The sequence below is a fragment of the Monodon monoceros genome, unplaced genomic scaffold (assembly GCF_005190385.1).
Source record: "Monodon monoceros isolate NGI ecotype Baffin Bay Population unplaced genomic scaffold, NGI_Narwhal_1 Super_Scaffold_18, whole genome shotgun sequence".
Classification (NCBI taxonomy): domain Eukaryota; kingdom Metazoa; phylum Chordata; class Mammalia; order Artiodactyla; family Monodontidae; genus Monodon; species Monodon monoceros.
In genome coordinates, this window is record NW_021703774.1 from 143,512,214 (window position 1) to 143,538,002 (window position 25,789).

Genomic DNA, 25,789 nt, shown 5'->3' on the forward strand with positions numbered 1-25,789 from the left:
CACCAAAAAAAAAAAAAAAAAAAAAAAAAGCTCCCTCCGCCTCCAACATTGCATATTCAAACTGCAGGTTCTAACCTGCTGTCTGTACAGTACAGCAAAGTAGCCCTATGAATGCTGGAAATACTAAACCCCTTAGGTAGTAGAGGGCAGGCACTGTTTGGAATTCAGATCCAAATACTGCCTGGTGAATAGCAATTTCTTAAAGGTCAGGTCAGAGGCAGCTGAGTCATGGGTCTCACACTAGCCCTACACCCTGGACATCAGCGAGGGCCCAATGGGATGGCTTTAGTGCCCTAAGCACCAGCAGCACCCTTACACTGGGCAGCCAGAACTGCTGACCCATTATCCACCTTTCAACCCCACTGAAATGCTCCAGGCAGCCCATGATCCCACTCTAAGATCTTTAAACACAAGTCCAGAGACCAAGAGTTTTTTAGCATCTTTATTTAAGAAGTCAAAACTGTGGACAGGTAACAATTCCAACTGTTGATATTTTCTGTTATAACAAATATAACTCAACCAGCCAGTTCTCCCCCCAGATTCCTTCTTCCAACCACATCCAGAGTGTCCATCAGTCAGTCAGTCCCTTAGTCACTTTCAAACCAGAAAGCTCAATTTTCTACAATTAGCACACCAGTTTCCTCAAGGATCACTCCCCGCTCCCCAGCCCCAAGTTTTCTTCAGTTCTTTTTTCCAGGACAGGATTATGGCCCCAGTTGGAGACGAGGTGGATAAGACAGGTACCACCCTAAGGCCTGGCTTAGAAGCTGTTAACAGTTCACAGTCAAAGTCCATCAAACAGTATCAGCACCGAAGAGCAAGATCTTCACCAAGTCTTGTTTTTTATAGCTCCTGTCCAGGGAGAGCACCATTCAAAGTTCACAAGACAGCTGGGTTCAGAGTATTTATGATGGAAAAAATATAGCACCATTGGAAGATAAGGGCCTACAGCCACACTTGATTTCATCACCTCCACATCAGACAGGAATCTGGATTAGAACTTCCAACACAGAGATCAGTACAGAGGAGGGAAAAAAACCCACAAAAACCTTTGGCCACCATATAAAACCCAGAGTGCTCCAAGGCACACATTTAGCCAATATTTAAGGAAAAAAAAAAAAATCATCGAAGCCTCAAACTTTGCTTACAATCTTTATTGAAGTTATACAAAAAGAATCCCCCAAAAGTGAAAAAATACATTATATACAAAAACACTTTCCATTGGGAGGAAGGCTCTGCTCCCTCTCTTAACATGCAGTGCTTTCAACTGTAGCTCCAGCCTCCACTGTCCCCTCCACTGCTGCCCGGCATTCAGCCTGATTCTCAGCCTGGAAGATAAACAGGGAGCCTGGGCATAAGTGACCCTACTTTAAGCCATTCTTTCTAACACAACTGAGCAGGCCTCAGTCAGAGGAAATAAACACAGGTCCCTTAAATTCTGCTTTGCTCTCTACACTAAAAGAGCAATGACCACAAGTTATAAGGCCATTTCCTAAATTCTCTGTAACAGGGCTGACAGAGCCAGTGTTCATATTAGAAAGAGGAGCAAAAAAAAGACTGAATGGTCTTGCCAATTAAGTGTCTTCTCATACATTCATTAGAGTGGGACCGGTGATATGTATATAGGTTCCATTTGTCAATGAGACGTCCTATATTTTGTAACCAAACTGTTTCCTGTATGACCTCATTGTTTTTATGAGGGTTGCACTCAAGTAATCCAAACAGGCTCAAGTTGGGGAACATGCACTTAGGAGGACTGGTTTCCCCAGGCCCTGAGAACAAGGGGAAATGAGGCAAGTGTCCAAACCCTGCTTAACTGCCCACCTCCTCCTCCATGTTTTCCGAAACTTCAGTTCCACTGGAGACAGCATCCCCACTGCCTCCATTCACCTCCGGCTCTTGTTTGGCTTTCTTTGCATCATCTTTCCGGGGGCTCTCTTCCTCCGGTTTTCTCTAAAGATATAATTAATGGTGAAGGCTTCACAAGTGTGCTTAATGTTTTCAAAAGGACAACTGTAAAACAATTCCTTAACGCCCTCCTCTTCCCTATGGTGCAAAGACTCCCAACACCAGGATTCACGGCTCTAAGGGTCTCCCTGGCCACAACCTGTCCTCTGCAGAAATAGATTGGTCTGCCCAAACATACCAATTCAGCCTCTCTAATGGAAGAGTGGGGTGGGGATGAGGAATAGATCTGAACAGTAACCAACCCACAAATTTGAATTCCTACATTTGAGTCAGGAAACAAAGCAAGAGTTCAGGCTCTTCCACAAGAGAAAAAAATTACTGCAACAGGCAGAAGGCAGACTCACACAAGTTTAAGTATCAAGAGGTCTGCTGCTGAATGACTACTGTAAACCTGCCAGCTTCCTAAGATGGGCTGATCTGACCAGTCCTCCTCATCACCTTTCCTGAGAGCCCTTGGGCTAAAAACCAGGAAAGTTTTGCTAGAAGACATATTCAGTCAAGACCGATCTTCATTCAAATCCTCGCCTATTTTTGCAAAACGAATGTCTTATTGCACCTAGTATGAGGGGTGTTCATAGGAAAGATAGTCCTCATGTATCATTTGGAGGAAAAAAAAAATGCAGAGTGAGAAGAAGACGGAAAAGAAATGACCACATATAGATTTACCTTCTTTCTGACAAGGTGAGAAATATCAGTCACACAATTTGATGAGGAAGCACCATCTGTTGGCTTTCTACAGGCGATCTGGCAATAAGAAACCTTTGTTAGCAATGTACTCCTAGACAAACACTGAGGTCTAATATTAAGTGACAAAAACCACCTGAATACCCACCATGGAGACTGAAGAGCCTCCTCCACTAGGAGTGAAACCTGAAGTAGAGCTCTCCACCTGTGTGAGAGATGACAAACCCAGGTGGGTCCCAGGACAGAGCCCACCAGGTCACCCACCTACAAGCAACTGTTTAAGACCTCAAATACTAGTGGCCACCATATAGTAGCAACATCACTCACCTCCTCTACTCATACCCGTGGTCACACATAGTAAGTAGCTGAGATAGAATTCAAACCCACAGTCTGGCTCCAGAGTATATTGTCTTAAGCATTAATATTTACTATTTGGGAGGAACAGTATATGAGTTCTCACATTCCCTCTGACCTCCAACTCCCTGGAAACCAAGTCATAAGTTAAGATTCTTAAGCAAATGGCACGCTAATACCATGATAAAGGGCCTTCAACAATATCGAATATACTATTATCAAAACTTTAAAAGGAAACCAAACGAACCAGAGTTGCTTTCAGAGCCAATTCAGCTACATTCCCACTACGCTGGGACTCCTTTGCATCTTCTATCTTCTCTCTAATTTCAGGTAGCAGCTCCTTCAGCTCCTCAATTTCTTTCTCATATTCAGTAGGTGATCCTTCGGCCTCCTTCATATGCTCATTAAGTACAGCTAGGAAGAACAAGCTGAAGTGATCAGTAACAGATAACACAAAAGAAGCCTTTTTTTTTTTAACTGTCAATACTGGATCCATCAAAATCATTGTGGAAACAGCTGATGCTTACTCACCCATTCTCTTCTCAATGACTTCAATAGATTTGCTGAACTGTGCCACTGCTTCATCATACTGAGAGTTGTACCCATAGGCCAAGCCCAGCTGGTAGTGGGTCTCTGCAAGGAGCCGATCATGGGCTTCCAGGTACTGCTCCTGCAGGTTTAGGCAAGCCTGGAACTCCTCCACAGCTTGGATGTAATTCTCTAACGAAGAGAAAAACAGCAAGCAATACTTCTAAAATTTCAGACCATGCTGCAGGAATATGCTCCCATCTTATATTTCATTTTTCTTTGCAGCATCTCCAGGACCCTTGACTAAAAACCATCAAAATGACTTTAAAAAACCTACTGAGGTGCTTCCCTGGTGGTGCAGTGGTTAAGAATCCGCCTGCCAATGCAGGGGACACAGGTTTGAGCCCCGGTCTGGGAAGATCCCACATGCCACGGAGCAACTAAGCCCGTGCACCACAACTACTGAGCCCGCACTCTAAAGCTTGTGAGCCACAACTACTGAAGTCTGCGTGCCTACAGCCCATCTCCGCAACAAGAGAAGCCACCGCAGTGAGCAGCCCGTGCACCGCAACGAAGAGTGGCCCCCACTCACCCCAACTAGAGAAGGCCACGCAGAGCAAGGAAGACCCAACGCAGCCATAAATTTAAAAAAAAAAAAAAAAAAATCCCTACTGAGAAGGACTTCCTTGGCGGTCCAGTGGTTAGGACTCTGCACTCCCAGTGCAGGGGGCAGGGGTTCAATCCCTGGCTGGGGAACTAAGATCCCACATGCTGCACAATACGGCCAAAAATAAAAAAAGCCTACTGTCCTTTTAAAGCTAATTGCCCACAATTTATGATCAATTGAGCTAGATTTTAAGGAATTAGAGAAAGATTAAGGCAGGGGCAAGGGATGTGTTAGAGAAGAGAGTAAAATGGAAAATGTATTACCAGATTCAACACTAACTTCTCCAAGTTTAAGATGTGCCTGTGCAGCATAAAGCTGAGCTTCTTTCGTGTCTTGCCTAAAAGAGGGAAAGATGGTCAGAAACCTTATTAATAAGCATCTGTCGAACCCTAACTGCTTTGTCTTCAACCACCAAGCTCCCAACCTAAGCCTAGAAGCACCAAGAGTTTTACCTTTTAAAAATGATCTTTGCTAAATCCAGCATATCCCAGGCAAGCTCTAGGTTCCCAATCTCCTCTTCTTCATTTTCTTGAAGAGACTGAAGTATATCCAAATCATTAGCATTAGGCAGAAGTACAAGACAGGCATCATTTGATTATAAATCTAAATGTATAATTTAGTATAGCTTGGGGGCGTGGGACGGGGAGAGACTGATATAGGATTCAAAGTTCCTATTTTTCTCCCTAAACCTACAGAATGGACCCCTACAAAGTCTACCCTATATCACCTTATGTCAGTGATAGTTAGCAGTGATATGCTGGGTCATGTCCTAACTGACAGGACCCCCTGGGTTCAAATGGATCTGTCTATTCCCAGCATGAATAAAGGGTCCCCAATCCCTAACCAAGAAACAGCTACCTATAATAGTCATGCCTATACTAGTAAACCAAAGTCCCACAATAAGAAAGTAGACAATGATACTGAACAAATAATTCACCTTGTTTTCAAGAAGTGAATCATTTGGTGTTTCTTCAGCCTTGTCATTTTCTTTATCCTCCTCTTCTGAGCCCTCGGTTTCTGCAAGTAAAAATTCTTCAGTATTGAGAATATTAAGGATCTGACAAGTCAAAAATTCCAATAAACATTTGTCAAATAACCTATATTCTGAGGTAGGACAGGCCAGATACTAAGCCAAATCAGTTAACAGCTGAACTGGATGTAAATAATAAAGCCAGTGGTTAACAGTCTAATTCAAGTCTAATCCAGACTTAGACTGTATAATCTTACAGTGTCTATGGTTCAGAGCTTCAATGATCAACAGGCTATGTTTCTCTTCTAAAAGTCAACCTGGACCGTTCAGATCAAAACAGATTAGCTGACTTTTATTCATGGGCTTTAGAAGCTCCCATCTACTCAACCAGAATCAGTTGGAGGCCTCAGCCAGTATTCCTGGGGTCTTTAAGCCAATTGTCAGTTAATACTAATAAGGCTAAGAAAATACCAAAAGTTAAATTACTCCAGTCCATTCAAAGCAAGAATACTCAAGAGACTAGCTTTCCCACAACAGAACTGTGAACGGAAAAGCATAGCCCTTACCAACTCTCACCAATGAGCATGCCACACACTCCAGCCAGCTCTAAGCACGTACAGAATTTGAGTGAGCAGTACCATGTTAAAATTTCCAGCCATATCAACACCATATTAACAACACTCACAAGTTAACTGCCTGTAAGGACAGGCTGCTGATAAACAGCTCTACACATCACTTAAGGTTCAAAATGTCAAGTGATTAATAAATGAACCTTTGGGGGTCCACAATTCATGAAATGGGTATAATGTGCCTATCTCTGCCATCTTTCATTAAGCATTTAACAACAGCAGAAAAGCTCAAATACTGTCTTCTAACTAAAAACTAGGCCTTAGAGCCATGAAGTCAGGTTAAAGGACTTTTATCTAACAATACTGCTTCAGGATGGGAATAGGCACAGAAAAGTCCTATAAATTAGGACAAACTAAAGCCCTCTAAGAACCAGTTAAAGTTACAAGCTAATTATAGTTAACCTCTACAGCAAACAAACCCCATTTTATCAAGTGCCTCCCTTTTCTCCTGTTGACTATGTAATTTGGTGCTTCTGAAATATAAGTACCCACACCACCATACACCATTTTATTTCCATGCCCAAATTTCGAAGTGGTTTGTGTACTTAGTTCCCTGATGTTAGACTAGATGGGTGGTTTTATTGACTCTGACAGTGAAGCCCATCCTCCACCAGAATATATGACAGGTGAAGCAGATCTTTGTATTTCTCACAATACTAAAAAAACCAAACACCTTACCTTCCCAATTTGTAGGAAAATTTGACAAAATGTTGTTTATTCTATATTCTTATTTATCTGGTATCTGTTCCACTCATACCAAACTGCTAAAAGTTGACTTCTAATTTGGCATAAAATAGTTATTTGGAGTTTTACATCAAATTTTTAAATTAAAATTCTTATAATGGTCTGAGAAAAATACTGGTTTCTCTTGAGGAATCTGTACTACCTTCATGGAATGGTGGAGAGGGAGCCAGGTTAATGAGAAAGCCATTACTTTAAAATAACACTTTCCAACCTGGTAACCTGTACCCACATATTACTAGGAATGCAGTGAAGGCCTCAGTAAAGAGATCTGTTAAAATATTTTCTAAGCTTCTTTGAAAATGGAGTCTTTTTTGTGGTATGCCATCCTTCAGAGAAAGGGAAACAATGTTTTATAACATACCATTTCTCTGATCTTGTAGCATCTTCAAAACAGTACGGGCAGAGAGTTGTGCAAACCAGAAGAATAACTCTCAAAGGCCAAGTAAAGGCAATCTGATTCTCTGGTTATTCTAGCATTCCCAAAGGATAGTCAGGAAACACTACAAATTGACCTGTACAGTCTATCTGAGCATGGCCAAGCTTTATGCCTACAACATTAAAATTTTGTTCACTTACCAATCATATCTAGTGTGACAATGAGAAAAGAATAGGCTTATTATCTTTTTTTTTTTAAGGGATATAGAGAGCCCAAGAGATGGCAGGAAATGGAGGTTTTAAGAGAAAACCTCTTGTAAGATTTCTGCAGGCTAGTGTTACCATGTAAATTTCTGACAAGAGGTGGGTTAACAGAAGGGATGAAAGTTGCCTTCCTCAGTGTGAGGTATCTTGGGAAGAACAATACATTCAAATCAGATCTAGGGTCAGATTCCAGTACTGTGATGTACTGTTTGACCCTAAACAAGTCACGTAACCCCTAAGCCTCAGCTTCCTCATCACTATAACTGGAGTAATACTACCTACTTACACAGTACTGTATTTTGGAATCAAAAAGTAATGTATGTGAGAGACTCTAACAATGTTACTTGTGAGACTCAAATGAATAGTTTTTCAACTGTGGAGAAATGACATCTCTACTGTAGCTTATTATTCAAAGTCCAACTTCAGAGAGCCAGCAGAGCTTTTTACTACTCTAGCTAATTATCATTAAAAATTAAGACATGGGAGGTTTTTTTAAATTGAGGAATTCAGTCCTGTGCTTTTCCCATAGGTATCTCCTAAAGCCCAATAAGCAGCCCAATGGTTCTACCATTTAGCCAATTCACTACTGGTTACCATGCCTGTGCTGGCTGGAGTACAGGGACCTGCACATAGGTAGAAGGAAGTTTACCAGAATCAGCTACACATATTGATAATGGGTCTTTGAACATCTAAATCTTAAGAGAACTCGAAGTAGTCTGTCAATTATATAAGTAATATATATGTGTAATAATGATTAATTGGAATATACCTATGGTTATTAATAACAACATTAGATAAATCTTATGGACAGTAGAATCCTCAAATGATAGTATAACTCAAGTCAGACGTGCCAGTTATGGAGTTGCTAATTAGAGGCTTATACATCTTGATGAAACTGAATCACAATTAGACCAATAATACTATATAAAGCATTCACACTTTATAATGTTCTAAGTAACAAAAAATTCAGTTTAGCAGCCAAAGCAAGCATGAAATGAGGGGGGAAAGCAGCAAGAGGGCTTAACGGTTAGGTTTTCTGTTATCTTTGGAGGGGGCTAATTTAACTAATGTGAATAAGCCTCTAAACACTTACTGAAGACTAAAAGTAAAGATTACCAGAGTTCTTCCACTCTGGCGATAGAACATTCAAGGGTTAACTGCCTTCATTTAAATGGCATGCCTGCTTAAGTGTATCAATTCAGTGGATTCTACTGCTCTAATCCTGATTCCTAAAGCAGAGAAAAAGGAACCAAGTGAACAGTAAATTTAAAAATCAAGAGGCATGCAAGTGAACATCCATTCAGCATTCTCTGCCAGCCTAGCCCACTATTTCCCTATCTACCCCACTTCCCACCCACCTTTATTGGCTAGTGTGGTACAAGTTACTGATAGCTAGCCAAGTCTCAGATATCACAGAAAGGCCTATTTTGCAGTTAGTAAAGCGTTAGTTTGTAAGCCAGCTAAAGAAGACTTGCTTTAACTTGCTCAACTTATCACCACCTTCTTAAACTAATCCCATTTTCACTTAGCCCTTTCCTAATCCAAAGGCAGACGGAAAATCCTGAATGGAAGGCTGACTTTTACCCATGATTAGTGAGTCAAATCCAGAATGTACTCCACCCACTGCAGCTCTTGCATGTCCCGGTTACCTTCACCCTCTTTCATCTGTTCTTCTTTGTCTTGTGTTTCTTCATTAGCAGCTGTCTTAACTTTGTCTTCAGGGGATTTCTCAGTAGCCCCCTGGGCTACCTTAGTCTCAACCCCATGTCCAGCTGCCTCAGACTCTTCTATAGACAGCTTAGTCTCCTCCTGGCTAGGAACCAACTCTGCCCTGACCTTCTCCTCTAGTCCTGAGCCATCTTTTGTTTCTGTCCGTCCTTCTGCATTAGTCTTCGGTTCATTAGGAGTGTGATCCCCTGCAGCTGATAGTCCATTGACTGCACCATCCTTAGGGAGAACTGGCTCCTCCTGCCCAGGCTTCTTGGAGACTTCTGATCCAGCTTCTGTAGCCGAGGCCTCTGCAGCCTGTGCTGTCACCTCTGGTGACTCTTCAGCAGGAGGCAATTCTTGCCCTACCAACTGCTCAAGAACAGCCTTTCCTGGCTCACTTGCAGAGACAGCTACCTGCTCCTTTGGCTCATCCCCACCCACATCCACTGGCTTGACTGCTTCTATCTCCACTGCAGTGCCCTGCTCTTCTAGAGTCACAACAGGTTGCTCTTCTGAAGCTTCTTTTGGTTTCTCCTCTATGCTCGCAATTACTTCTCCCTGACCTCCTTTTTCTCTGAACTCTTCTTGGACATCAGTTCCAGAAACTGATTTTCCTTCCTCAGCATCTGGTGTTTCCTGTTCTGCCTTCTTAGAAGTGACTTCAGCTTCATTCAGTCCTTCTGGTGCTGCTGTTCCTTTTCCCTCTTTAGTGGTTTCAGTTAACTGATCTGGAGTTGATTCAACTTTTTCCTGTAGTTCCCCTGCAGGCTCACTTATATCCATATCTTCTCTTCCACCCTTCTCCATATCAGTTTCCTGTTCTTTATCCGTTTCAGGCTTTACCAGAGACTTGTCTTCTGTTTTTTTGGCTTCTTTTTCTCCCATGGCGTCATAAACCTGTTCTCTCAACTCTTCCCTTGCTTCCTCTACATGGTTAAAGAACATGAAGCATAAACATGTCTTCGAGTTTAATGATAAAGGCATAAATGGAAACTAAAAATACATTCCCTTTAAACCCTCAAACAGCCTGGCTTATGTTTTAGCAGATGGCCTGCAAATTATCTGCCCCCTTGAGAAAAGCAAAGGGAAACTCCCAGCTAGCAGAGCAACTTACTGCAAAAGAAACCCAAGCTCCTTAAATTAGATATTATTTTACTTGAGCATTCTGATATCAGTTAGGTAAGAGATGCCAAGCTTTACATTCTCTTCTATACACTATACAGACCTCCATCTGATACGTAAAATTCTAGCAGCCAAACTCAAATTAGAAATTAACATTTAATTTTCTTAGACACAAAAAAATGTAAAAGGGCTCCAAAAGCACAGCCATTAAAATAACTGAGCTGTAAAGACTTTTTAAAATTCACATCAGAAAAATATTTAAGGTTGTTTTAATACTTAAAACATCAATTTAAATAACCAGACTTATTTGGGAAATTAAGTTATCCCCTTACAAAAGCCTGCTATCTGTTTCAGTAATCAGCCACCTCCCCTGCAGTCTCCACCAGATGCAGGTGTCACCCCAGGAGAGACCATTCAGGATAAGGAGAGCCCTATTTCCATCACTTGTACACAAGAAATAAACGTCGCATCTCTTGAATGTCACATGTAACTCCACATACCATCTATGTTATCATTATTTTCTACCAGAGTTTCTTCTTCTGTTTTTTCTCCTTCCTCCTCTTCCACATGCACACCTTCCAGGGCATTTCCCAACACACCATTCTCCATTCTAGCAGAACAAAAGGAGAAAGCACTAAAGGTATGATGGCTAGAACCTAACAGTCTTTGTAATACAGAAACTGTAGTCCTGTATTATAAAAGCAACAGAAGAGTAAGCAAGTACAGAGAATATAAACTATAAGCACTCATGAAAGAAATGCAATGATCAAAACTTTTTAATATAAATTAAGGCTGTAAGAGCACTGAAAGAAATAAACATACCCTTTTTATCCAGCCACCTGAAAAAACACTGATGACTCTTATCAAAAGGGCCATATTTCCCAAACTTCTCATCCACCTACATTTCTCTAGATGGCCAAAAACATTCTGGCAAGGTTTTCAAGACAAATCCTTAGAATGCTCTACAAAATTAGAAAACTTAGCAGAACTGAGATTAAATAGATTACAGAATATTTGCTCCTCTGTGTACCCTCAATATATTTTATTCTGATTAATAAATTCTGGTGGAAAATACACAACAACTTTCCAACAGTTAAGACTACTTGTGAGTCTTATCTTAAGACATTTTCACATGCCAGTGTTTTCAAATTGTCCTTCATTCAGTCCTTCTTATGGATGACTGTTTTGGGCTAGCTGAGAGTGATTTCAAAGGTTCTCTCTCTAAATTGGACTTTTTGATAAATTACTGACTATTCACTAATGGAAAGACCTCTGCTTCTAATTACTGCAAAAGTCAAAACCTAAGTATAACTTTACTCTTTGTATCAAGTGACTTTCAAAACTCCCATCAAGGGAATTCTCTGGTGGTCCAGTGATTAGGACTCTGCGCTTTCACTGCTGGGGGCGCAAGTTCAATCCCTGGTTGGGGAACTAATATCCCACAAGCCCACAGCATGCCCCCCCCCCGCCAAAAAAAAACTTCCATCAGTATTTCATGCTCCTTCTAAACCCCCCCAGTAAAACCAGTCCCACTTAGCTCATGTGAAATCTCAAAGCTAGTAAACAATCTTAGCAAACGAAGCAAGTTTTTAAATAAGACTACTATGATACAAAACATATTACTTAAAGACTTGGCTTGAAAGACATACCTTGCCAACTCCAGAAGCGATTTCCCATAGAAAAAGAAGGCTTCTCCACATTCATTAGCCGTCTCTCCATACTTCTTACCTCTACAAAGAGAATAACAGCTAAGATCTGAATTAACATCTAGTCTAAAAATTTTTTCCCCTAGTTCTTTAGCTATAAAATGACATTTCTTCTGTAACACATCCTTCTAGGAAACCAATGCTCCACTCCTCTTGCTTTGAAGTCAAGGTCCAAGGGACTTTAAGAATGAATGAATTAGTGTTGCCTGTTCTTCATCTATGTAGTATATAATTACAAATTTAGATATATAATATACATTATATAATTAGAATATAATATATACTCTAAAAGACATCCATTTGCTACAGTTATACTATATAATCTAAGAGCCAAATTACATTAATAGGCATTTCTCCTGGTATAAGATAGGGGTCAATACGGGCCAGAATATTGTTAGAGTTAGAGGGCCTTTGGCTGGGACCCAAAGCATGAATAAGGTCCATGGAAAGGCATGATGATAAAGAGTTAAGAGAATGTTCTCTGGAGCCTGACTGCCTAGGTTCAAATCTTGCCTCTAACTTTTAACCTTAGTCAAGTTACTTAATCTCACAGTACCTTAGTTTTCTCACCTGTAAAATGGAAATGTTAAGAACCAGTCAGAGATATTGCAAGAACTAATTAAGTTAATGTATATAAAATCATTTAAAATAATGCTTAGAAATACAGATAGCACTATATATACAAATTTAAGCTATTAATATCTAGACAGGGAAGAAGAAGAGGAAAAAAATCACAAGTGTGATAAATGGTAAGGAGGAGGTACTTTATGTGGAGTAAGGAGACCAGCTTTCATGGGGTAAAGGATTGGCAGAAATCATGCTAAGTCAGGCCAACTAATAGCCTGAGAGATTAGTGAGAGTAAACAGTACAACTAAACAAAGAAACTATTGTGATGAAGGTCATGTTTAAGGGTAGTCTACTAGATTAGAATAATGCATCTCAAATTTTCCTCCTAAATACCCTTAATGGCAGGACAGTGAGAATACTGAACTTTCCAGGAATAAGGAATAAGCTAAGAAGCGTGTTTCTATGTGCTTAATCTTAAAAACTTAGATTTTAACATTTTCATTTTAAGATAACCACATACTTTTATATAAAATTACCTAAATACTCAGCATCAGATGAAATCTGGGCCCTACCCTTAGCACACCACTGAATACCAGAACCTCAGCTCTTCAGACTCAGGTGATGATGAAGAGACCAGAGGCCAGAGGCCAATAATCTGAAAAGATTATTGCAGACATCCAGGAGTAAGATTCTGTTCTAGAAGGAGTAAGGGTTGTGGGGGAAAATGGACAAATATGACCCTGAACCAAAACCAGGACAAGTTAGTTAGTTAGTGATGAACAGAAAACAAATTACCTTATAAGTTTTATAGTTATAGGAATAAATTTACACATGAAAAATAATCAAAACTTCTTAAACTCTTGCTCTTTATTCTTTTTATCCCATTAAACAACTTTTTATGATTGAACTTTATTAGGAACACAATATCCCATCATAGCAAAACACAGTACTTACAAAAGACTAGCTGCTTCCTGGAAAGCATTGACAGCTGCTGGAATATCCCCCATCACCAGATGTTTCTGTCCTAAACCCAATAGTTTCTTAGCTTCACTATCCACATCCAGACTGCAAGATAAAGATTTTTTTCAAACGTCAAATACTTTTAGAACCAACATTTTTGGAATACCTGCTACATTTAAACCATAATACTTGAATTTCTTTAAACCTCTGAACTACTCTGGCAAGGCTTAGCTAACCCACACTTACGTATCACTAAAAAAGCTCACTACTAAGATATATGAATGGTAAATAAGCACATGAAAAGACGCTCAACAACATCAGTCATTTGAGAAATGCAAATTAAACTCATAATGAGATACTATTATACTCCCACTGGAATGGCGAAAATGTAAAGAATGACCACATCAAGTGTTGGCAAAGATGTAGAGCAACTAGAACTCTCATATTCTGCTGACGGGAATGTAAAATGGGAGAGTCACTTTAGAAAACAGCTGGAGAGTTTCTTAAAGTTAGATATATACCCACCATATGATATCTAGCCATTCCATTCCTAGGTATTAACCCCAGAAAAATGAAAGTATATGCCCATAAAGACACGTACACAAATATTCATAGCAGCTTTATCTACAGTAGCCAAAAACTAGAAACCCAAATGGATAAAAACTGTGATGTATCCACAATATGGAATATCAATAAAACGGAATGAACTGCTGAAACACATAACATGGATGAATCTTAATTATGCTGAATCAAAGATGCCATACCAAAAAAAAAGTACATACAGTATGATTCGATTTAGATAATATTCTACAAAATGCAAACTCATCTACAGCAACAGAAGGTAGATTAGTGGTTGCCTGGAGAGGGAATGAAGTACAAAGGAGCATAAAGAAATTTTGAGATGATAAATATATCCTTACCTTATGATATTGGTCTACAGGTATATACACATGTAAAAGCTCATCAAATTGCTCACTTCAAAACTGTGCAGTTTAGGGGACTTCCCTGATGGCGCAGTGGTTAAGAATCCACCTGCCAATGTAGCGGACACGGGTTCAAGCCCTGGTCCAGGAAAATTCCACTTGCCGCAGAGCAACTAAGCTCGTGTGTCACAAATACTGAGCCTGTGCTCTAGAGCCCATGAGCCACAAGTACTGAGCCTACATGCCACAACTACTGAAGCCTGTGCACCTACAGCCTGTGTCCCACAACAAGAAAAGCCACCGCAATGAGAAGCCCACGCACCACAACGAAGAGCACCCCCACTCGCCACAACTAGAAAAAAGCCTACACACAGACCCAGCACAACCCCCAAAAAAAAAAAAAAAAAAAAAAAACCTTCAAAAAAATAATAATAATAGAAGGAGAAGACTACTTAGAAAGAATCTAGGCTAAGACCGAGGAAATAGTAGAAATGGTTAGATTCTCAATATACTTATTTTGGAATTTGCTAATGTACTGGATACATAATTTCTTGAATGAAAAAGTGATAAAACCAATGCTTTCTGGCCTGGGCAACTGTAATAACAATGGACACTTACTATGTGTCATGTGATAATTATACCTATATTTACATTTAATCTTGGTATCCACTTCATAAGGCTGTAACTTATCTCCATTTTACAGATGTGAAAACTGAGAGTTAGTGGCAGGGACCATCTAGATCTCTAGACCATCTAGATCAAGATTTATACAACACTGCCATTTACTGAGATAGTCAACTGAGGAAAAAGAAGGTGAGGGGCAGGGTAATCTAGTTTTGGACATGTTAATTGTAAGATGCCTACTGAACCTCCAAGATATTCAAAGGAAGAGATTCAAGAAACATGTAGGGACTAAAGATACAAATGGGGTGTCATGTGCTTAAAGCCACAGGTCTGAGCTAAACTGGGGGAGATTTACCTAGGGAGTGACTATTAATAAAGAAGTCATAGGACTGAGCCCTGAGAGCATTTCTACATCAGAGGCAGGGGAAATGGGGAAGAACAAGCCCTTGTCACTCCCCCTACTGAAAAAATAGCTAGTAAGGGAAAAAAATATAGTATCCCTGAAGCCAAATGAAGATATGTAAAGAAAGTGATCCACTGGATCAAATGTTACTGACAAGATTAACTAATCACTAGATTAAGGAATAATATAGATGGCATTAATGACCATTAAGCAAAACCACTTTTTTTTTTTTTTTTTTTTTTTTGGTGGTACGCGAGCCTCTCACTGTTGTGGCCTCTCCCACTGTGGAGCACAGGCTCCGGATGCACAGGATCAGCAGCCATGGTTCACGGGCCCAGCCACTCCGCGGCATGTGGGATCTTCCCAGACCAGGGCACGAACCCGTGTCCCCTGCATCGGCAGGCGGACTCTCAACCACTGCACCACCAGGGAAGCCCAAGACCATTTTAGAATGGTGAAAGAAAAACTTGAAGAATGTTCAGGAAATAAAAAAGGGGAAGTAAAGAAACAAAGTAACAACAACCCTTTCATGTTTTCTTGTCCAAGAAACAGAAATGAAGTAATAGGTAGAAGGGGATGTGGGGGATCAATGAAGGGTTAAAAATAGGAATACAGGGCTTCCCTGGTGGCGCAGTGGTTGAGAATCTGCCTGCTAATGCAGGGGACACGGGTTCGAGCCCTGCTCTAGGAGGATCCCACATGCCACGGAGCAACTAGGCCTGTGTACCACAACTACTGAGCCTGCACGTCTGGAGCCTGTGCTCTGCAACAAGAGAGGCCGCGATAGTGAGAGGTCCCCGCTTGCCACAACTAGAGAAAGCCCACGCACAGAAATGAAGGCCCAACGCAGCCAAAAATAAATTAATTAATAAACTCCCACTCCCAACATCTTCTTTAAAAAAAAAAAAGAGGAATACAGTTGGCCCTTCTCATCAACCAAAGATTAAAAATACTCGGGGGGGGGGGGGGGGTACAGTGTGTGGTAATTCCAGAAAGCTCCAAAAAGCAAAACGTGAATTTGCTGCACATTGGCCAACTATTTACATAGCATTTTCATAATATTTACAACTATTTATGTTGTACTAGGTAGTATAAGTAATCTAGAGACAATTTAAAGTATATAGGAGTATGTGTTCAGTTATATGCAAATACTATGCCATTTTATATAAGGGACTTGAGAATACACAGATTTTGGTGCGGGGGGCGGGGGTATCCTGGAACCAATCCCCCATGAATACCAAGGGAAGACTATGCAATACAAATAATAAGACTATGCAGTACAAATAAGCTCATAGGAGAGGAATGGAATAGTACTGCTGGATATAGAACTACAAGAGCTCTGTTTTTGAGTAGATGACTGAGGATGGGATCCACTGAACAAGTGGAGATGTTGGTCTTTATATAGAAAAGCAATGGGGACTTCCCTGGTGGTGCAGTGGTTAAGAATCCACCTGCCAATGCAGGGGACACGGGTTTGAGCCCTGGTCCGGGAAGATCCCACATGCTGCAGAGCAACTAAGCCCATGTGCCACAGCTACTGAGCCTGCGCTCTAGAGCCCACGAGCCACAACTACTGAAACCCGCGCACCTAGAGCCCGTGCTCTGCAACAAGAGAAGCCACCGCAATGAGGAGCCCGCACACCGCAACAAAGACCCAACACAGACTAAAATTAATTAATTAATTATTTTAAAAGGAGAGCAATGGCTCGCAAACTTTTTGGTCTCCAGACTCTCTACGCTACCAAATTACAGAAGGCCCTCGAAGAGCCTTTCTGTATGTGAGTAATATCTATTTGTATTTACCATATTGAAATTAAAACTAAAAAAAATTTTAAATATTTTAAAATGTTACATGTTAACATGACTTCTATGAAAAAATGACTATATTTCCCAAACATAAAAAATTTAGTGAGAAGCACTACTGAACATTTTTACAAATCTCTTCAATGTCTGGCTTAATAGAAAAGCTGGATTTTCATATTCATTTTTCTGCATTTAACGCATTGGTATTTGTTGTTTTCATTGAAGTATAAAATATCTGACCTCACACTGATACCTGTTTGGAAAAGGGAGTACTTTAATAACCTTTTTAATTTTTTTTGTGGGATCTTAGTTCCCTGACCAGGGATCGAATCCAGACCCCTGGCAGCAGAAGCACGGAGTCCTAACCACTGCACCACCAGGGAATTCCCTTGAATAATCTTGTAAATGGCTGTGGATTTTCTTCTCTGATACTACACCAAAACTCAATGAGAGGTAGTTCCTTAAAGGTTATTTGCAATGCAGGATCTGAAAATGTATTGATGAACTTTTCATACTGCTACATTAAAAATCATTGTTCTGGGACTTCCCTGATAGTGCAGTGGTTAAGAATCCGCCTGCCAGTGCAGGGGACAGGGGTACGAGCCCTGGTCCAGGAAGATCCCACATGCCGCGGAGCAACTAAGCCCATGCGCCACAACTACTGAGCCTGCACTCTAGAGCCTGTGAGCCACAACTACTGAGCCCGTGTGCCACAACTACTGAAGCCCGCATGCATAGAGCCTGTGCTCTGCAACAAGAGAAGCCACCGCAATGAGAAGCCTGCACACCGCAATGAAGAGAAGCCCCCGCTCACTGCAACTAGAGAAAGCCCCCGCAGCAATGAAGACCCAATGCAACAAAAAATAAATTTATTTATTTAAATAAAGTAAAAATCATTGTTCTATCTTGTACTCTGAATAGATCTCCTATTCATGAATGATTTTGTACACTCATATACATAGCAGCATTATTCACAATAGCCAAAAGGAATCAACTCAAGTATCCACTGACAGATGAATGGATAAACGAAATGTGGTCTATACATACAATGGCATATTATTCGGCCTTAAAAAGAGAACTCTGACAGATGCTATAACATGGATTAATCCTGAAGACACTATGCTAAATTAAATAAGCCAGTCATAAAAAGACAAACGACGTAGGATTTCATTTATAAAAGGTACCTAGGGTAGTCAAATTCACAGAGACAGAAAGTAGGATGGTGGCTGCCAGGGGCTGCGGGAAGAGATGGGACGTTGTTTAATGGGTAGAGTTTCAGTTGGGAAAGATGAAAATGTTCTGGAGATGGATGACGGGGAGTTTCACTTCTGCAAGAAGGGACTGGCTCCACAGTAACGTACATGTACTTAACATTACTGATCGGTACACTTAAAAACGGTTATGATGGGGCTTCCCTGGTGGCGCAGTGGTTGAGAGTCTGCCTGCCGATGCAGGGGACACGGGTTCGTGCCCCGGTCCGGGAAGATCCCACATGCCGCAGAGCGGCTGGGCCCGTGAGCCATGGCCGCTCAGCCTGCGCTTTCGGAGCCTGTGCTCCGCAACGGGAGAGGCCACAACAGTGAGAGGCCTGCGTACCGCAAAAAAATAAAAAACGGTTATGATGGTAATATTTTTTAAATATTTATTTATTAGGCTGCATCAGATCTTAGTTGTGGCAGGCAGGATCTTCGCTGCAGAGCGCGGGCTCTAGAGCGCGTGGACTTCGTTGCCCCGTGGCATGTGGGATCTTAGTTCCCCGACCAGGGATCGAACCTGAGTCCCCTGCATCGGGAAGCGGATTCTTAACCACTGGACCACCAGGGAAGTCCCTATGATGGTAAATTTTACGTTATATGCATTTACACCACAATAAAAAACAAGAACCACCACCACCACCACCAATTTCATCAGAAGAGTCTTGAAATATTGGGACTACATGAGACAGGCTCACGGCAGTCAATACAACTTCTAAGATTTTAATTTATTTTCATTTGAAAGCTAAAATTCTATCACTGACAACAGATATTCTCAGTTGCCTCCCTTAAAGTGACAGCCTCACTTTATTAATTTTTGAGAAACCGTCTGCCAAATACCCAAGTCTGAGTAATCAGTCTGTTGTTCATCCTTTGAAATCCAGAATTCCATGAAAAATTTCTTTTTTTTTTTTTTTTTTTTTTTTGGGTTTGCGGGCCTTTCCCTTTTTTGGCCTCTCCTGTTGCGGAGCACAGGCTCCGGACGCGCAGGCTCAGCGGCCATGGCTCACAAGCCCAGCCGCTCTGCGGCATGTGGGATCTTCCCGGACCAGGGCATGAACCCGTGTCCCCTGCATCAGCAGGCGGACTCTCAACCACTGTGCCACCAGGGAAGCCCCCAAAATTTAATTCTTTATTCAAACAGTCACACAAATACTTTTCTTAAAGACAACCATCTTACCTACCTACTTCAGGGTGCAGAATTAGCATTCCTATTTCCCATTTTGTCACACAGATTATTCTAAAACCATGTAGTGAAGGACTGAGAATAAATTTATTAGTTTCTATTGCTTCATCGTGGAAGCAACAGAAGTGAAACTGGGAGTGAACTACTTGTACTGCCTTGACCTTTGTTAAATAAAGGGCCAGCAGATTTACCCACCATTGATTTTGCACCATTAGTGCCAATGTCAACCAGCGAAAACGGCAAACGGTCTACCAATACGAAAAATTTTGACCTTACGGAATCTCTGAAAGGGTCTTGGGGATCCCAGGGGCATAGAGACTGCACCTTTAGAACCTCTGAATAAGAGCATGGACCCACATCCAGAAGAATGTGGGACTTCCCTGGTGGCACAGTGGATAAGACTCCGTGCAGCCAATGCAGGGGGCCCGGGTTCGATCCCTGGTCAGGGAACTAGATCCCACCACAACTAAGAGTTCGGGTACCGCAACTAAGGAGCCCGCCGGCTGCAACAAAGACTGAGAGCAAACAAATAAATAAAAAAGAAAAGAAAAAATAAAGAAAGAAAAGAATGTGTGGGTACAGATTTAAGATAGATTAAGAAACTCCTCTTCCTAACTACTTATTACTGAACAATCAAATTTTTTATATATTTATTTATTTTTGGCTGCATTGGGTCTTCATTGCTGCATGCAGGCTTTCTCAGAAGTTGCACGCAGGCAACTTCTTCGTTGCGGTGCATGGGCTTCTCATTGCAGTGGCTTCTTGCTGCGGAGCGTGGGCTCAGCCACGTGGGCTTCACTAGTTGTGGCACATGGGCTCAGCAGTTGTGGCTCATAGGCTCTAGAGCACCGGCTCAGTAGTTGTGGCACACGGGCTTAGCTGCTCCGCAGCACGTGGGATTTTCCCGGACCAGGGCTCGAACCCGTGTCCCCTGTGTTGGCAGGTGGATTCTTAACCACTGCACCACCAGGTAGTCCCCAATCAAATTTTTTTAAAAAGTAAAATCATCAAGTAAGAGCAAGAAGACAGGTGACGGTACTGAATATTAAGAAGTTACTCAGCAGAATGGGAGAACAACTTGGCCAAGGAAACATGCTATAGTTGCCAGGCAGTACTAAATAACCATTTCAGATCAGCTGTTACAAATTTATGAGACTAGTCATGTTTTTTCCAACCATCCTTCCAAGTTTCTCTCAGAATCAGATTATCATGCTCCTCAAAAGATCATCAATGCTTAGAATATTAATAATCACATATCAGCAGTGTTCCAGGGGTGAAGTAGCCTAGCTACATTTATACCTTATTCTCAGTCCAGAAATTTAATACTATGGTATATACCAAGACTCTAAAAAGGTTACGCGAATGTGTGTTTAGGACCAATCCTGAGCAGTACTCCTTCCACCCCAAAACGAGACTGACTCACAAATCAGTAGGTAGTATTTGTAAAAGACATGGTTTAAATAACCAAGATAACAATGGAATTTAAGACCACAATGTGAAATGATGAAACAAATGAAAAACTTAAAGACTCTTAAAAAGAAAATGTGCAGATATTTTGCAAAAAGGATTAAACAGAATTTAGAACAGTAATTTTCAACCTAAGTGAGCTTAAGATTTAACAGGAAGCTTTTCCAAAACACTCATACACTAAAAGCTTAAGAAATGAAATCTCTAGGAATGCAACCCAGGCATTTACCTTTTGGATAAGCTTTCTAGTTAATTAATTATTATGCTTACCTCTGGTTAAAAACCACGGTCACATCCAGATGGGGAAGTTACATTGAAGTACATGTGAGCTCAATATAAAATTTAAAACTTTCAACCAGAATAACAACAAAATTGAAAATGGCAACCTTACAAAACAGCAATCTAAATCAGTAGAAGTATTCAAAGAAAGAGTAAGTTAGGGACTTCCCTGCTGGTCCAGTGGTTAAGAATCTGCCTTCCAATGCAGGGGACACAGGTGGGGAACTAAGATCCCACATGCTGTGAGGCAAATAAGCCCATGTGCCACAACTAGAGAGCCCGCACACCAGAACTACAGAGTAGCCTGTGCACCACAACTAGAGAAAGGTCTGCACTGCAACTAAGATCCGACACAGCCAATAAATAAATAAATAAAATATTTTTAAAGAAAAGAATAAGTTAGGGACTTCCTTGGTGGCACAGTGGTTAGGAATCCGCCTGCCAATGCAGGGGACACGGGTTCGAGCCCTGGTCTGGGAAGATCCTACATGTTGCAGAGAAACTGAGCCCGTGCGCCACAGCTACTGAGCCTGTGCTCTAGAGCCCGCGAGCCACAACTACTGAGCCTGCATGCCACAACAACAACAGAAAAATAAGTTAGCATTTGCCAGGCATGTTGGGTACTAAGTAAGAAGAATTAAACAAGTTTTTCAATTCTAATATCTTAATCAAATACAAAAAAACCTGACGACATCACTGTCAGGACTCCATACTTTAAACAGGTACTTTAACATTCAGTCTTATTCGTTACCTATTGAAAATAATGAAACAAACTGCCCTCAAGTTATATAGCTCTTAGTCTATGTTCCAGATATAAATCTAATTGCACCATGTAAATAATCTTACCTCTCCACTTTATCTGTAGAGGTAGAAGGAGCAGGGGCATCTTCTTCAATTCTGTAATGAAAAATTAAGGGGAAAAAAGTAAAAATGAAGGCTATTTTAAGACTAGAAATTAAACAAATTAAGAAAATATGGGGACTTCCCTGGTGGTGCAGTGGTTAAGGATCCGCCTGCCAACGCAGGGGACACGGGTTCGAGCCCTGATCTGGGAAGATGCCACATGCCACGGAGCAGCTAAGCCCATGCACCACAGCTACTGTGCCTGAGCTCTAGAGCCCGTGAGCCACAACTACTGAGCCCTCGTGCCACAACTACTGAAGTCCGCGTGCCTAGAGCCCGTGTTCCACAACAAGAAGCCCACACACCACAATGAAGAGTAGAGTCCCCGCTTGAGGCAAGTAGAGAAACCCCACGCGCAGCAACAAGACCCAATGCAGCCAAAAATAAATAAATAAATAAACTTTATAAAAAAGAAAATATAAAGCCATAAAAAGAGCGATTTATTGGGCTTCCCTGGCGGCACAGTGGTTGAGAGTCCGCCTGCCAATGCAGGGGACACGGGTTCGTGCCCCAGTCTGGGAAGATCCCACATGCTGCGGAGCGGCTAGGCCTGTGAGCCATGGCCGCTGAGCCTGCGCTCCGCAACGGGAGAAGGCCACAACAGTGAGAGGCCCGCGTACCGCAAAAAAAAAAAAAAAAGAGCGATTTATTAAATGCCCAAAATATTAAGGTTTTACATAATATTTACATTATCAAATTTAATCCTTACTCATTCAAATAACCGTTGTATGCTTATTTGCTACACATGAAGTATACTACAGTGAACAAGACAGTTACATCCTAGATTTGAGTTTACGATCAGACAGAAGAGAATGCAGTATTTGTTATAACCCAGTATGTGCAATCCTGAAAATCTCACATTCTGCAACTGCTCACTAAAAATAAGTTTTTTTTTAAAAAAAGAAGCAGTTTCCCAGAACATTCATTTTTTTGAAAAGTACTAATATCTTTAAAATATTTCATAGTTGTGTCATAGTTGTGTTTACTAAAAAAGTCTAGAAATAATGACCAACTCAGCAGCACGAGTAACCCCCCTAGCACCTAGACTGTGCTCCTGAAAATCCATTTCCCACTAAAAATAACCAAGACTCTACTGAGAAATAATTGATTCTAAGCCAGGGCAGGGGAAGTACATAGGTGAATCTGGGACAATTTCATGCCAGAAAGCAACAATACTATATCTAATATTATTTAGGGTCATATCTACTTATCGTCATGCTAAAAGGAATTATAAAGGAAAAGTGGAAATCCAGGGTAAAGCATGGGAAGAGTTCTTTGTACTATTTTTTTCACTTTTCTATAAATTTGATGTTTCATATTTACAAAAGTATTACAAAAGCACACTTAGGAGCCAACCTCAGTAAAATCTCACTGGCCAGAAGGGACAATGAGCATCAACAAAGATAATAATTGCATAACCAACAAGGACCTACTGTATAGCACAGGGAACTCTGCTCAATATACTATAATAACCTAAATGGGAAAAGAACTTGAAAAACAATAGATACATGTATATGTATAACTGAATCACTTTGCTGTACACCTGAAACCAACACAACATTGTTAATCAACTATACCCCAATATAAAATTTAAAAAATTTTAAGATAATTACAATTTATTGAAAAACTCCAAATATGTTTAAATCCATGAGTTCACAATGACACAAAAAAACCCAAAAAGAACTCGTTAGTCATTTTTAGAGACTGACAGGAGACCACTGCATTATTTTGAAAATTGATAAATGGGAAAGAATTTACCCTTTCTTTACAATAAAGTTATACCTTAGGTAGTTATACCTTAGGTATCATTTTTAGAGACTGATAGGAGATCACTGAATTAATTTGAAAATTGATAAATGGGAAAGAATTTACCCTTTCTTTACAATAAAGTTATACCTTAGGTAGGTTTCAAGACAGGGCCGACTTAAGTTATTACTTAGGAACCCTATAGATTGACACCATTCACTTGGTATTAATTTAAATTCTTGTCTCTTTTTACCTGCCCCATCATCAGTTTTCACCTATATGCCAAAGGCAACATTCAGCTAAGTAAAGACATATTATCATTTATAAATGTGCCCCCAAGGCACACCATGAGAGCTGAGAATGCTGTTAGCTGTGGTGAAATGGAAAAAAGAAAGAACAGTGGGAAAACAGGAAACTTTACTAGTGAGTACTAACATCTCAGGAGCAATAAATTAGAATTGAAGTATGTACAGCAAGAAACAGTAGAAGTATGAGAGAACACAAGAAGCTGTAGGAGAGAAAAAGGCTTTCCTATATAGACATTACCGAAAACTCCTCCAAAGGTTAAAACATACATATAAATAGAACTGAGTCAACTAATTTTTCACACCTGGACTTTCTTGTTTAGTGATAACAAATTTATTAAAATAGCAGTGTAATATACACAGTACGGACAAAACAAATGAACAGTTAAAAAATAGCTTGCTGGGCTTCCCTGGTGGCACAGTTGTTGAGAGTCTGCCTTCCGATGCAGGGGACACGGGTTCCCGTGCCCCGGTCCAGGAGGATCCCACATGCCGCAGAGCGGCTGGGCCCGTGAGCCATGGCCGCTGAGCCTGTGTGTCCGGAGCCTGTGCTCCGCAATGGGAGAGGCCACAATGGTGAGAGGCCTGGGTATCGCAAAAAAAAAAAAAAAAAATTGCTTGCTCAATTCAATAAATAAATATACTAATTCAAAAAATTAAATTCAATAGACATTTTAGTACCCACTATATGCTAAGCATCAGACACAGTCTCCAACAAAAGTTAAAGCAGAGGAGACAGGGAATTCCCTGGCAGTCCAGTGGTTAGGACTCCTCGCTCTCACTGCCAAAGGCCTGGGTTGGGGAACTAAAATCCCACAAGGCGCCGCCAAAAAAAAAAAAAGCAGAGGGGACAACTTGAGAAAGGCAGAAGAGATTAAATGCCAGGCAGGGACTAACTATATTGGAGTCTGAGTTCTAGAAAATGCTTTAGAGATGAAAAGGTGTCAGTTTCTTTCAGCAGGATCCAAAATCTTTGCTCCTAACTCCTAATCCTTTTGAGAATGTTATATTGGTCTACAAATTTGATGAAAAGCCCTGGGGGGAGGGGAGGCAGGGAAATGGGGTTGAAAATAATCAGAGACTTCACCGTTAGGGTGACAGGAATAAAGCACAATTTAAATGCTTTCAGCTGCAACATAAGCAAGCAGATGATCTGACCAGAACGCTGGAATGGCCTTGGATCCTTATCTCCTAAACACCTCCTGTCATAGCTAATTATGTTCAAATAGTTTAACTAAGGGATTATTCTGGCCAAATTCTAGCACAGAGCTTCTCATATTACCTGTGACTGAAGGACGAGACTTTTAATTTCAATGTGTAAGACATGGGTTTTTATAAAGTATTAACAGAAATGTCAGAGCAATGTCAAATTTCTTTGTTCCCAAATGCTTACTCCCAATTTTTATACATACACACAGCATGGTTTGTGGGATCTTAGTTCCCCAACCAGGGACTGAACCGGGAGCCACAGCAGTGAAAGCGTGGAGTCCTAACCACTGGACCACCAGGGAATTCCCTACACTTGTATCTTTGTAGACCAGTAACGAACAGGTCACAAACCAATACCAGTCTGTGGCACACACAAAGTGGTAGTAACACAAACGTCCAGAGTATGAGTACTAAAAACAAACACGTTAACACTGTACAT

At 40.9% G+C, this 25,789-nt stretch overlaps 1 protein-coding gene across 3 annotated transcripts in view; it reads right to left on the minus strand.

The window, feature by feature from the left end:
- Position 1: 1 nt before the first annotated feature.
- Positions 2-25,789, minus strand: part of NASP (nuclear autoantigenic sperm protein) — a 36,656-nt gene continuing 10,868 nt past the window's right edge. Inside the window, exons 2-15 of one of the 3 annotated variants that reach the window (XM_029228773.1) lie at positions 22,034-22,084; positions 13,244-13,354; positions 11,665-11,745; positions 10,516-10,625; positions 8,833-9,819; positions 5,139-5,218; positions 4,654-4,739; positions 4,465-4,538; positions 3,538-3,726; positions 3,254-3,420; positions 2,801-2,857; positions 2,635-2,712; positions 1,825-1,953; positions 1,140-1,328 (exon numbers count right to left, since the gene is read on the minus strand). In XM_029228773.1, the coding sequence (XP_029084606.1) occupies positions 1,248-1,328; positions 1,825-1,953; positions 2,635-2,712; positions 2,801-2,857; positions 3,254-3,420; positions 3,538-3,726; positions 4,465-4,538; positions 4,654-4,739; positions 5,139-5,218; positions 8,833-9,819; positions 10,516-10,625; positions 11,665-11,745; positions 13,244-13,354; positions 22,034-22,084 (2,281 nt within the window). In that variant the 3' untranslated portion in view covers positions 1,140-1,247. Of the gene's footprint in view, positions 1,329-1,824; positions 1,954-2,634; positions 2,713-2,800; positions 2,858-3,253; positions 3,421-3,537; positions 3,727-4,464; positions 4,539-4,653; positions 4,740-5,138; positions 5,219-8,832; positions 9,820-10,515; positions 10,626-11,664; positions 11,746-13,243; positions 13,355-22,033; positions 22,085-25,789 lie in introns of all 3 variants that reach the window. The other 2 variants (XM_029228774.1, XM_029228775.1) reach the window with 2 other exon arrangements.